This window comes from Athene noctua, chromosome 3 (genome assembly GCF_965140245.1).
Source record: "Athene noctua chromosome 3, bAthNoc1.hap1.1, whole genome shotgun sequence".
Classification (NCBI taxonomy): Eukaryota; Metazoa; Chordata; class Aves; order Strigiformes; family Strigidae; genus Athene; species Athene noctua.
Window position 1 is genome coordinate 67,165,964 of NC_134039.1, and position 13,782 is coordinate 67,179,745.

General features: G+C 44.3%; 1 protein-coding gene across 2 annotated transcripts; it reads left to right on the plus strand.

Annotated features, from left to right (window-relative positions):
• The first annotated feature begins 415 nt into the window (after nucleotides 1-415).
• Nucleotides 416-5,555, plus strand: PIM3 (Pim-3 proto-oncogene, serine/threonine kinase). Of its 2 annotated transcripts, none has more exons than XM_074903239.1 (6): nucleotides 416-989; nucleotides 1,330-1,439; nucleotides 1,597-1,647; nucleotides 1,976-2,339; nucleotides 3,641-3,817; nucleotides 3,973-5,555. In XM_074903239.1, exons 1-6 carry the CDS (start codon nucleotides 905-907, stop codon nucleotides 4,155-4,157), a joined length of 972 nt encoding a protein of 323 aa, XP_074759340.1. In that variant the 5' UTR covers nucleotides 416-904; the 3' UTR covers nucleotides 4,158-5,555. The 2 variants fall into 2 exon arrangements, with proteins under 2 accessions (XP_074759340.1, XP_074759341.1); XM_074903240.1 differs by having other exon boundaries at nucleotides 432-1,115.
• Nucleotides 5,556-13,782: the final 8,227 nt, after the last annotated feature.

Genomic DNA, 13,782 nt, shown 5'->3' on the forward strand with positions numbered 1-13,782 from the left:
AAATGAGGGCGCTCCTCATTGGCCGCGCCGGTGGCCCTTTGAAAAGGCGCCTCGTGATTGGCCTCGCTGACACGTTAACGCAAACGGGAGAATCTCCCCCCTCCCCCCGGCCTTTTTTTTTTCCGCCGCCGCTGTGTGATGCGTTCCTCAGACAGGCTGTAACTCTGCGCGCCGGTTACTACAAATAAGTAGTTCCCAGCCCCCCGCCCCCCCCTCGCCCGCCCGCCCGCCCGATGGGGCGGGGCGGGAGCTGCGGCCCCTCCGCCGCACCGCGGGCGCCCCGGCGCGGAGGGGAGGGGGCCGCTGGGGCGGCGGGCAGAGGTGTTTCCCCCTCCCCCGCGGAGGGATATCCTCGGCGCGCGCCGCGCTCTGCCCGCACCAAAATATTGGGAGTTAAGAGGCGGCTCGGCGGCGCCGCCGGCTCAGAAGCGCGCGGGCAGGCACGGCGGCGGCGCGGCTCGGCTCCTGCGCCCGCCACGGCTCCACTGCGGCGCCCAGCCCGCTCCCCGCCGCGGCGGCCCCCGCAGGGGCGGGCTTCACGCGCGGCCCCGCAGCCCCCGGACCCGCCTGCCTCCGCGGAGGGCTCTGGTTCTGCCCGCTCCTCCCTGCGCCCCGCGCGGATCGCGTCCGTTGGAAGGGGGAGAGCGCGAGCGGCGCCCCCGCCGACTGCCTGTCGCCGGAGGACTTGGTGCGACCGCCGCGTGGATCTGTGCCGGCGGGGGCCTCCGGGGACTCCGTCGCTGCCCGCTCCCGGCCGAGGAAGGAGCCGCGCAGAAGGTCTCGGCGGCCCGCCGCCCCCAGCCGGCTCCGGAGCGAGGGGAGCCGCGCCGCGCCGCCGAGCGCTGAGCCGGGAGGACGTCGGCGGTGCCATCGCGGGGGACTCGCCGTCCCCCCCCCCCGGAAAATGTTGCTCTCCAAGTTCGGCTCGCTGGCTCACATCTGCAGCCCCACCAGCATGGACCACTTGCCGGTGAAAATCCTCCAGCCAGGTACGGCGGGGCCGGCGCCGGGGCTGGGGTGTCCCCCTGCGAGCGCGGCGCGCCGGGCGGGGCGCGGGCCGGCGCCAGCTAGCCGGGGTGTTGGGGCCGGCGCCCCACAGCCCCAGAAACTTCGGGGTGCGCACACTTCTTTATTTCTTTTTTATTGAAGAAGACAATTTATTTAAAAAAGAAAGCCTTCGGCAGATTAGGGCAGCGCACGTATTACGCGTTCACCGGCCAGAGCATCTGGGGGCTTTTATTATTTAAAATTTTTTTTTTTTTTTATTTTTGGCGAAGCGCAGCTTGGCTGCGGACACTAACGCGGTGTGTTTCCCTCTCGTTTCCCCAGTGAAAGTGGAGAAGGAGCCGTTCGATAAAGTCTACCAGGTGGGCTCCGTGCTGGGCAGCGGGGGCTTCGGCACCGTCTACGCGGGGAGCAGGATCGCCGACGGCTTGCCGGTGAGGCGCGGAGTGGCCGCACAGCGCTTCCCGGGCGGGGGCGGCGGGCGGCGGCGCGGGAGGCTTGCGGGCGCGGCCCGGCCCGGCCCTCGGCGGCGGGGCGCAGCCTGCGCCCGCCCCGCCGCTCACGGCGCCTCCTTTCCTCCCCGCTCCGCAGGTCGCCGTGAAGCATGTGGTGAAGGAGAGGGTGACCGAGTGGGGCACGATTGTAAGTACCAGGCAGGGCTGGGGTGGGGGGGGGGGCGGACTCCGGAGGTGCTGCGCGGCCGCGGGGCTCCGCCGCGGCGGGGCTATTGTGTGGGCGGCGGGGCCCGCCCCGCTGGCGCGGCCTCTGCGTCGGGGGGGAATTTGGCGGGGGTTCGCCGCCGCAGCGCCGCGCCCGCCCCTCGGACTGCGGCAGCGGCGGAGGGGGCCCGCCGGCCGCGCCCTCCTCCCCGCCCTCCCCTCCCCGCCCCCCTCAGCGCGGGGGCGCCCCGGGCCGCACCGCCCCCCCCCCCCCCCCCCCGCCGCTGACCCGCGCCCCCCTCTCTGCCCAGAGCGGCGTCATGGTGCCCCTGGAGATCGTCCTCCTGAAGAAGGTGGGCTCCGGCTTCCGAGGGGTCATCAAGCTGCTGGACTGGTACGAGCGGCCCGACGGCTACCTGATCATCATGGAGCGGCCCGAGCTGGTGAAGGATCTCTTTGACTTTATCACGGAGAAGGGCGCCCTGGACGAGGAGACGGCCCGCGGGTTCTTCCGGCAGGTGCTGGAGGCGGTGCGCCACTGCTACGGCTGCGGCGTGGTGCACCGAGACATCAAGGACGAAAACCTGCTGGTTGACCTCAGGACAGGCGAGCTGAAGCTGATCGACTTCGGCTCGGGGGCCCTCCTCAAGGACACGGTCTATACCGATTTCGACGGTATGTGCCCTCCCCGTGCCCGGGGCAGCTCGGCTGTGCCGGCTTTGGCCAGAGCCCCGTGTCCCTCCCGGGGTGATGCCCTCCCTAGAGCAGCCGCTCGCCCCGTTTCTGGTGCCTGGCAGTAGCGAGTGGTGCCTCTGACGCAGGGGTTCATGTCAGGTCCATCAGTAATGGAAACCTTTGGACCCGAAGCAGCTTAGGGTGTTCAGTTGCGTAGGAAAGAAGCGATTCCAGGCAGTGACGCAGCAGTTTATGTTTCCCTGTCTTGGAAAAAGAGTTTTTTTTCCTAGAGGGCGATCTGTTTACATGGAGGCTTCGCCAGTGTCGGATGTTTCCATGTGTGGATATGCAGTTTTTATATGCGATGCTTTTTTTAACTTGGAGCCGTAGCTCCCCCCCTCCCTTTCTGCCAATGTCCTGGAAATCCCGCATTGCAGATTTTAAAGCGATGGGGATAAATACACTCCCTCAAAATGACTCGATACAGCTTCAGGGCCAGACTCGATGCTTTGGAAATGGGAAAGTTGAAAATAAGCGTGTGTGTGACAGGAGGGAGTATTTCCCCCAGCCCTTTAATTGTGACTGATGTAACGGGGGACCTTTTTTATTTATTTTTTTTATTCCCCCCTCCCTCCTCCCCCAGCTGCCGCACTCACATCTGTTTGTTGTGAAACCCGAAGCCCCGCCGCACGTGACCCTCAGCATCATGAATTCCCGTTTTTGTTTGGTATCCAAGGAGCCCGCGAGCACCCGGGTAGGGGGGGTGGGTTGGGAAAAGCTGCCGCAGAGAAGCCCGCGGGGACTGCCCCTTAAAAACGTAAAAATCGTAAGCGGCCCTGTTTTGTTTACTGCCTGGTGGAATCGGATAAAGCAGATTAGCCCCGTGTAATACGGGTAGACCTGAGTTTCACCTTCTTGCCGCCCTCTCTTCTCCTCCCCGCCAGCCCCCTTTGTCCTTTTGTGTCTATTTTTGGTGTGATGCTGCAGACGCCACGTGGTCAGTGAAAGGGAGCTCGCCTCAGTAAACAGTCAGCTGATGGGGCTGTGTTATTCCTTGCAACAAAATAGCACAACCGGATGGGCCAAGTCTGTTGATGGTGTAACTCCGCAGATGACCTGAAATTACACCACTAATGGCTTTGGCCCATAAGAAATTAAAAGCTTTTTTTTTTTTTTTTTTTTTTACTCCAAAATGACAAGCCTATGAATTTAATTTAGCCCTACTAGAAGGGGCTAAACAGTGGGGAAACACTCCATACCTTGACTTTAATAATTTATGGGCGTTTTTTTCTTGCTTTTAGGAACAAGAGTATACAGCCCTCCAGAGTGGATCCGGTACCACAGATACCATGGGAGGTCAGCAACAGTATGGTCTCTGGGAGTTCTGCTGTACGATATGGTTTGCGGAGACATCCCTTTTGAGCAAGATGAAGAAATCTTGAGGGGACGATTATATTTCAGGAGAAGAATTTCACCTGGTGAGTTGTATAGGGGTCAAGTGGGGACTTTTTAAAATTATTTTTAAATAGTCCCATGCATTTCAGCTTGTACAGGTGAATTTTTTTTTTTCACTCAGGATTGTCATTTTACTTTCCTAGTCTAAAATTGCTTTTTTTTTTGCTGTTTGTTACAGAATGTCAACAGCTGATCAAATGGTGCCTTTCACTGAGGCCTTCAGACAGACCAACACTTGAGCAAATTTTTGACCATCAATGGATGCACAAATCTGAAGTAGTGAAGTCTGAGGACTGTGACATAAGGCTACGGACCCTTGATACTGATGTATCTAGCACAAGTTCAAGTAATGAGAGTCTGTGAATTACTAAGGACCTCGCACTGGGAGGGGAGCTACAAGCAGAAAGACCACAGTGCTGCTGCCAATACGTAGGAGGGGCTAGAAAAATGCATTCATTATTCTGTAGTTGAATCTTTGTCTGAGGGACTTGATTTTATTTTCCCCCTTTGCTGGTTTCTGCTTTGGAATGAGAGATTTCCTTTGGAAACGCTGATGTTTGGGAGTTGCAGGCCAGTACTTAGTCAAAGACTGACCTTATTAAGAAAGCAGTGACCTCTTGAATACATGGTAAACTTTTTTGCTCTCATAGAGCCTGGACTAGATTTTATTTGCTTTTGAGTGCCTTTTTGAAAGCTGCTTCAGTGGGACTTTCTTTTTTGAGCTGTGTATGTCCAAAGAAGATCCAGTTCATTATAGGAATTTGCTCCCTTTAGACTCAGTGCTGGAGGAAGCAGCTCCTATGATGCATTGGAGAACATGTTCGGTGATTGAATGAAGTAGTCCCATCCACTGGTGATGGAATACTTGAACACAGACATTTCACTCCTGCCCCCTGGCCCTTTCCAAATCCAGCCCACCTCTGCTGCTCAAAATATTTCCTATAGCCTGCACAGAAATAAGAACAGGTATATCGGCTTTTTTTATCAGAAACATTTATTCGTGTTTCCTTTTATCATCTCTACCATTGGGCATGAGAAGCCCCTTTCTCAACTCCCCCCGGCCTTTTGTCACCCTGCGAGTCTTAAAGTATGTATGGGCATGTTGAATGCACAATCAATGCAATATTCAAGGACTTTACTTTTTTTTTCCATACCTGTATAATGTGTTTATGTAAACTTGTTTTTTCTCATGTACTATACAGTTATTTATTGTTTGAAGTTTAGAAGGCCTCCCACAGGTTTCAGCTGTGGCTATTTATTTTGTTAATTTATTTGGTTAGAGTTATTCAACACTGTGCTTTCCCCTCCTCCCCATGGGAATTCTGGTGGTTTGCCCATGGCACTTTTTTTCTGCATTCCTGTCAACTTTTGTTTAAAAAAAAAGACAAAAAAATTTTTCTGACCTTACCAATTTTTGTTGAAGATGGAAAATTGTTGTACAAAGTCTAATTTAAGGGAAATAGAATGACTTTTTAAAGTTAGTCAGTATGCCTTTTGTCTGGTATTATTGTACCAGAAATGTAAAGTAATGCTGTTTGGAAGGGTTTTAAATTATTGACATTGTACAGTCTCCGTGCATTGGCTCTGGAAGGTAGAGTGGCAGAGTCATAAACCTTAATTTATTTTAATAGCTGTGTTTCTGTGATCTGGTTGCATTTATGCAGCTTGGATTTGGATTTTTTTCTTCTGTTTAACAGTGTGAAATGTATGGAGATCATATTTTTTATACAGGTATTTCAATTAAACTTTTTTTGTATATAACAGTTCGGTGTTCGTGTGTTCACTTTCATCTTCACTCATTACTTTTGATGCCAGTTGGGGAACACATATGCTGTTACCTTCTCTAGCTTGTAAAGGCCTACAGCAGCTGACCCAGAGTTAATAGGTCTATGCCATGAAGCAGTGACCATTTCAGAGAAATTAAGCAATCCCTCATCTTGAGTGTATTGCTTTCTTGATCATTGTATTTGATGTTGAGGTGTACAATACAACAGCTCTAATGGCTTACATAGAAGGGAACTGGACAGTAATTGTGGGGCTTTTAAATGTCAACACTGAAATACCACTGAATAACTTAAATACCACTGTACTCATTGTCCTTTAATATAACAAGGAAGGATTTTTGTGGTTACTGTTTTCACAGTTGACATGTTTACTTTCCATTACATTCAGTTTCCTTCCTCCTGCTTACCCCTTCCTACTGGGGGTGGATGGGGATTTCCTGTGCCCTTACAGGAAAAGGACAGCATTCTTGGAGAGTGGTGTGACTGTTTTCCTTCAGTTCCCTTAGATTATCAAAAAAAGACTGGTGTGTCATTTCATAAAATACTGGGGAACATGTGCCATCCTCATTCACAGCAAAGGGCAAGAGAAACGTCCTCAGCGTGTTAGGAGTCAAGTCCTGCAAATTAGTGAGTTCATCCTAGCTTCTCTGCAGCTACTGACTGACCTGATGTGGTCTTTTTGTGGGGGTGGTAGTGATTACTGAGTTGTAACGACCACAGAGGGATCTTCAGGGTATATTTAAGGATGTGTTCAGTCATTAAAGGTGCTTTTTAGTAGTTACAGTAAAGTGCTAGGCTTAGAATCTGTTGGTTTTATGTTATTTCCTTTTCTGGGGATCTATTTGCCAGCTCATCTACTATTATTTTGGTTCCCTGTGGGGAATACCTCACTTGCTGACATCACATCAAACTCCTGATGCTAATCAGTTGAGACTCAAAATGCTACTGAATAGCAGGAGATGAAGCAGAAGGGGAAAGACCATTTTTGTGTGTGCAGTTTTATGATTACATGAGTGGAAGGTGTGTAGCTTTTTCTTGGCCATAAAGAGAAAGTTCATATGACTTGTCAGGGAGAAAAAAAAAAAACAACACAGTTGTGTCTATCAATTTTGTCTGTTTTCTACATTTTTCTGGTTTTGTTCCTTTTTTGGTTTAGACTCGTTTCTCTTAATCAAAATCTGTATGTATGCTAAGCCTAGTCCCTGGGAAAGTAACATATACATAAAAATGCCTATTGTTGGAAGTCTCTTCACAGACATAAAATATTTTGTGGTTAAGATTGCTTGGGAAAATGACCCAAACACATCCTAAGAGAAGAATGCTTAAAAGTGAATGCTGGGGGTTTTAATTGATTATCTCTTTTGCTTAAGAGGAAAGACTCAGATAAGCTACAGGAGAGATGATACTAAAGCCTAGTGCAGTTCTTTAGGAAAGCACGTTTCTAACCACAAGTGGTCCCTGGAGAAATTCCAGTAGCTGATGATAATTAACATCTTCCACTCCAGTGGCTTCGCATGCTAGCAGCTGTTGAGAGGGGTGGTAGCGAGGCCGTACGGGTGAGCTTCAAAGGGCTACCAGAAAAGCGATTCTAAAAATACATTTGTAAAGCTATTGTTGATTGCTGAACTAGGGACTTTCAACGTTTCCACAGGAACGTATGTTACTTTCCTTAGCTTCATAGAGAATTGCTGTTGAAGCGGTCTGTTTTGAAACATAAAAACTAGGTTTTCACCTTTTGCTACTGAGGCAAAATGCATTAAAAGGATAAAGGTCAAAAGGACACGGGCACGAGTGCTGACTCCCCTCTGGGATTAACGCAACATAAAAGGTGCACTTTCAGTACTGCACAGGCAGCTTTAGTTGTGAAACTCCCCTGCACGCTAATAGAAGCCACATGGCTGAAACACCATATACCGAAAGTAATGATTTGTAAAAATAACTTTTCATTACAGTTGAAAGCTGGAAAATGATGTGTTAATATAGTTCCATTAGCTGAGTGTTACTGCCAAAATGAGGAAGTCGGTGACAGCTCTTGGTTTCTCCTGTGCTTCTATCTGGTATTTTAATATCATTAAATGTTACTTCTCTGGCATCTTCTTCGTCCTCTCCACACTAGGTTGGTTTTCAACAGCACAGAGCTTGAAAAGTAGAATTTAGCAGATCATACTACTGTTTTAACCTTGGCAAATTGATTTAGCAGTGACCATACCTATGCATGTATGTATGCTACGGGCTTCATAACAGAGATTTCAAATATATTATAATGCTGAAATATCTTTAACAATGCAGTCTTTTATGTAACTCATATTCCTAATAAAACTCATTCTCCTGCGTGCATAAGCATACACTCGCTGCTTTTCTTCTTTTTTCCCTTGTAGTTAACTAAGCTTATATTTACTGAAGCAGCCAAACAAGAGCCCTTTGAACAAAACTATCAAAAGGATGTTAGACTGACTAGGGTGTGTTCTCATGAAACACTTATGGTTCTCTTTCAGTGGTTTACTGACCTCTATTGGTGAAATTAAAGTATATGTTCTGAAAATAATGATGCATAAATGGGGAAGAGAGATTTTAAAACATTGCTGCAGGTATTTTCAGATATGGAAGAGTGTGGCTAGTACTTAAATATCTCACTATGTTTAAAAGGCTACGATTGCAAAAAGAAGAAAAAAGAAAAATATAAGATGCTACAAATATGAAAATAGCTTTTCCATAAAAATGGGAGAGGTAAGTATGAAGTCAGAAGGTTTGTCAGCTCCACATCTGAAGCTATAGAGGTAACCTGCCTAGTGAGCCCCCAGACACTTAGTGACTCTTGGCATGAGCATTTATGAGCATATTAGCCCTCATTTCAGTCATGAGGAGAAGCACTTGTCTCTGCCATACAGATAGGCAATAATTCTCAGTGGTGTAACTAGAAAACATAAACAGATCATTGTGACCCTATTAGCTTATTATTTTTGGATTGTTTCTATTAACGTCAGTGATGCTACTGTTGATAGCAAAAGTCAAGATGGTAGCATTTTAATTCTATTCCAATACACATTTTTTCTAGTATTGTACTGAAGTTTGCTATGCTGGCACATTTGCAATTGCTTAGTTTTATGTTTACCTGTGCTTTAAAAATCTAATATGTTTTTGCCTAAGGGGTTCCTTCAGGTAGCTGATATACCAGAGACATACTAAGCTTTGGTTATATTGCAGTACTGCTGAACGAAGTGTTAAGGAGGCCACAAACCCATGCAACTAAAAATAAATTTAAATATGTATTTAGCCAGGATTCCGCATTAATTTCAGAGATCGTTTTTCTCAAAACTGGCAGATTCATGTGGATCAATAAAAAAAAAAAAAAAAAAGGTGCATAAAGACACACCAGTCTTCATTTCTGCTGAAGAGAAGTTACACTAAAGAACCCCAGAACTGGAGTCTAACTCAAGGCAAAATGAGGAGCAGTAACATAAATCTATTAAACTCTTGCAGAGATTTTCTTAGCTCACAATCCCACTACTTCTGTTCCAATAAATTTAAAAGTTATCCAATCTTTTGTTTCCTTTGCTGCTCGTAATCTTACTATTATTTGTAGTGGCCTAGCACGTTCCAGTTTTAAGAAACATCACATGGTTTCCAATATCTGTTAAAATCTGCTTATTTATATATCAGATGCTACAATTTCCTTTTCCTTAAAATTACTTTCCTATGTAAGCATTATGCTTACATAATAATATAGATTCAATATAGGTCTGAGATTAGCTGTGTTTAAGCTCTAATTAATATGGTCTTAGTAAGAATGTTATCTGTTATAGCTAATACTCTGCTAATTGACTACACAAACCATTATGTAAAAAGCTGCTTATACTAGCCCAGTAAGAGAATTAGTGAGACATGTACTTTAACTTGCACTCTTTCTCAGGTAAGTCTGTGTTAAACCTTGAAATTACAATTAAGTCATAGGCAACAGAGCATCTTGTGGATCAGTATGTTTCTTTGTTTTTTATTAATGGCTCAGCAGTCACTTGAACTCTCCAGTCAGGAATAAAGAAAGGTTATGGAAAATTATACGGAAAAACAGAAGGCATTTTGCTCCATTTAGTGCAGAATTCTGAAAAAATGTTTTAATACTTTGTGAATTATTGTCTGTGTAATAGCAAATTGGAATATTTTCTTGTATATATGTTCTACTGAAAAAATGCTTTGTTGTTTCAATAAAGTTTTGCTTGCAACACCTGTTTTGGTAATTAAGTATGGTCTGATTTCAGGGTTGAAGTTTGTCTCCTCACTTTTCTGCTTCTCTTGTTTTAGGACAGGAAAACATAAGCATCAAATACCAGTCTATCCAGTCAAAATATATGTTAACAAGCATATGCTTTAAAGTGTTGGAGTGGGGACCTCCCAGATGGTTTTATTTTTGCCAAAAGTTTTCAAACTGAATAGCATCACGAAAGCAAACAGGGTCTTTCAAGATCATCCTATGAGAAGATGTCCATTAATCAGGGGGAAATGTCCCATGTTCAGATTCCATGTGAGGTTTTTCTGCTTTTTAAATGCCTATGTAATAGCAAAAGCCTTACAATATACAGATGTATATCAGCATAGAAAAGCATAACAAATCTCAGTTTTCCAGAGGTAAATTGTCTGTTGTCCAAGATGAAGTAAACAGATAACAAACTTAATCCAGAGGAAGGCAGATTAAGTTGTGGTAAGGAAGAGCTTTGTATTTGTAAGCATAGCTGAACACCAGAGTAAACTGACTGGCGTATATCAAATCATCATTTTTAGAAAAAAAGCATTTTTCATAAGTCATCTAGAAGTAACAGCTGATTCTAAAATACTTTGGGTTTCATCAGCCTGATGAGATTTCAGTCCACAACATTCATTCTGTTCAGGAACCAATACAAAATTTACTGACAGTGCCCCTTTTGCTACTGGCAAAACACTTTTTAATGCAGATTTGACCTAATCAATAGGAGTAGTGACAGACTTTCTCGTGATGGTGAGGCTGTGGGGCTACTGACCTTTTCTCAAAGCCAGCATCGGCTAAACCAGTCCTCCCTCACACCATCCCTTTCTTTGTCTGGTGCACTGATAGTCAAATCAAAAATCTGATCTCTCTGATAACGACTTAGCATAAGTGAGGGAATATGCACAACCTCTTGGGACTGGGGTGTGGGGGAAGGAAGACGTTACTGCTAAAGAAAGCATATGTGTGAAAACAAACTTAATTTTCTCTAGTCTGTATCATCAAACAGACACCCTAGTTCCTATTTTATGTCTTCTGCAACAAAGAATTTCCAAGCAATGTTGAAAAATCCTGTTATTTTTAACCTTGCATGCAAATAATTTTAGGTGGCTTTTTTTTCTAATCAGATAATGAGCACTGGCTTGAAAGGTACACAGTGCCTCAGCTCCTGAGAAAGTGGAAGAATCTTACAAAGATCAGAACTTAATTCATGAATATTTTTACACATCTCAACAGTATGCCCTACTTTTTAACTGGCTTCACAGGTACATTTGCAAATGAGAAAATACATGAAACATTTCAGAATAGCTAATAAATAATGACACTTTACAGCTATGCATGAAGAAAAAAAAAGTTGCACTGAGAAAAAGTAATGCAAATGAGTTGAGAGATCATAACTGCATTTATTGTTTTATCTCAGGATCTACGATTTCCCTATTTCTATGTCGTTTTGAGTCTCTTCAGCAGGCATGAGCTCCCTTGTCATCTCTAGGATATTTCTACCAAGACTCATGATTTAATATATAGTATTCCAGTATACTTAAAGGAAAGCTTCAGCAATTGAGCAATTACAGAATTGATGTAAACCATGAATTTTGAGTGCATTTTAAAGATACGCCATTCCTAGTCTAGTGTTTGTTGTGGTGATCCACTCAAGTAGCTCTAATAGCTGAGTATCATAATTTCCCCGACAGTTCCTAGCCAAAGCACTCTTGGTGGCATAGGACCCATTTCTGCAGTTCTTGAGCAAAAATTCCAGTTATTTCAAGGAGAATGTTGCCTGTGTAATGACTACAGGCATATCTCTTAACTTGTGACAAAAGAAGGGCTGTCCTAGAGAGAAAATTAATAAGAAATCCTGAAGTTGTAAAGTAAACCCTCCACCGCAACGCTGAAAAGTGGTAGAGAGAGGAGAAAGGGAGCCCTTCTCTCTTTCAGAAGTCAGAGCTGCATCTCTCTGTAAGATTACACACAAGTTATTTGGAAACCGAGGGCAAAGTAACTTGAAAGAAAAGTAGAACATAAAAAATTGTCTCAAAACCTGAGGGCTGGGTGGTATTTTTGTTAACACCACGAAGAACAATTACTCACTAGAAGTCTTTTTTTCCCATGTAACTGCCTGTTAGTGTGAAAAACTGTTCATAACAACGTTGATAATAATTGATACTTCTCTTTTCCTCTTCCTCTGCTGAACACTTTTCATGTCACAAACCAAGGGCACAATCCGAATCTTTTTATGATCTGTGACAAACTCCTACTTATATAGGTGATGAGGTAAACATGTGCAAGTCAAGCTTGCAGAACAGACAATGCATGCTTTCATATTCTTTACTAAATTATGTTCTTATTAATTAATAGTATAATATTTAAAAAAATAACATCCACAATGACAAAAACTGCACTGGTGCCAACGGTCTTTTTCACCCACATAGCTTTCACAACGCTTTCGAAACTTTGTTGGCTGATTGTGAATATACATATGATAGCAACCCTTTGCCTGCTTCTTACTGACACCTTATAGAAAAGTTTTCTCAATTCCAGAGCAAAGTAATATAGTTGACAGCACTGAACATTTAGCCAAGTTACTGACTTCCTTTTATTTTCTAGAACTCTAAGAAAAAAAGCTTTTTATACTTACATTTATTGTATAATCAATTACAATTATTTTGTTTAATATAAAATATAAAATAAACCCAGAACTCTAGGAAATAAGTCTCTGCACTTTATTCTAATCCATATTTCTTAGGCCTCTGCTGTTCCAGCTCCCAGTGAAATAAATCTACCAGGGAAGAGTTAAAAAAGTGATCAGAAATTTAGATCCTCATAAATCTCCATCATGGATTAATTAATTATTTAATTACATTTTCTTACATGTGGCTATAAATAGTGACCCCCAAATACTTGAAATTATTTGATCTTCTGGCTGATTTTTCAGTTCCCTGGAAAACTTTGAATTTGTTTAATGGAAATTTTGAATGACACAAGTTCATATGTATGACTATATGATTTACTAATATTTCTGACTGCTGTAGTAAGTCTTCTGTAATGAACAGGTTAGTTCAGCTGAAGCTCACTGACAGCTAAACGCCATAAATGGTGATTATCAAGAAAATATTCAAAAAATCTTTAAAAATCCCTGGAAAAACACAAGATTATCAGAGGTGTGCATGAAGTTCTGTCTCAGCTCTTGCAGATGGCCGGTACAAAGCTTATGTGGCATGGAGACAAATTGGAATGGAAGATGCTTCAAAGCATAGTGATAAGATGTCAAATGTCTTGGTACTGTTTTCTGCAGGGAAAGATCAGCCTTCTGCTTTGCACAGAGGGCATGTGTTCTGGAGTACTGCACTTTATTGCTACTAAAATTCAAGTTAAGTGATTGCCAGTTGACTTAGACCTGGAGGAAACCACAAACTTTTGTGTTCAACAGGTCATGAAATATCTAGATTAACGTTTATAAAGCTGTTAACTAATTCAAGTTAATTGACAATCAACTCAGAGGAGCAAAAAGTCCAGATTCACAGACTTCAGCTAAGGGATTGCCTACTCAAGTTTATTGCCAAGCAAACTTTCCCAGGTAAATTTTCAAACTAGCACCTCTTTCATGACAATGAGCAATAAAAAGTAGTTCCTTTTCTCCTTTTTTATTAGTTGTATATAAATCCTGTTTGGGGACATTTTTTGGAGTACCTCTTACACCAGTTTAGCTGGAATGACCTCAGCAAGGCTAGATGAACCTCAGTCTGGGTGGGTGAGTGAGTGCCTACTGCAGCAAGCAGCTCCTCCAAGCAGGGTGGACAGCATCCCTGCCTGTCTACTCACATCCCTCACATTAAACCACTGGTGGATGGTTCTCTTCACGCATATTTCCATGTAGATTTGGCCTTAGAAATGGATCTGCTTATTTAAAGAGCAATTTACAACATGAAAAAACATGTAAATATATGCTTTGATCATAAAATAGTAG

Excerpts from the sequence above, each read along its gene's own strand:
- PIM3 (XM_074903240.1), top strand. The coding sequence starts at position 905 with ATGTTGCTCTCCAAGTTCGGCTCGCTGGCTCACATCTGCAGCCCCACC. Across the intron at positions 1,116-1,329 it reads ACAGCCCCAGAAACTTCGGG|TGAAAGTGGAGAAGGAGCCG; the intron begins GTGCGCACACTT and ends TCGTTTCCCCAG. Across the intron at positions 2,340-3,640 it reads GGTCTATACCGATTTCGACG|GAACAAGAGTATACAGCCCT; the intron begins GTATGTGCCCTC and ends TCTTGCTTTTAG.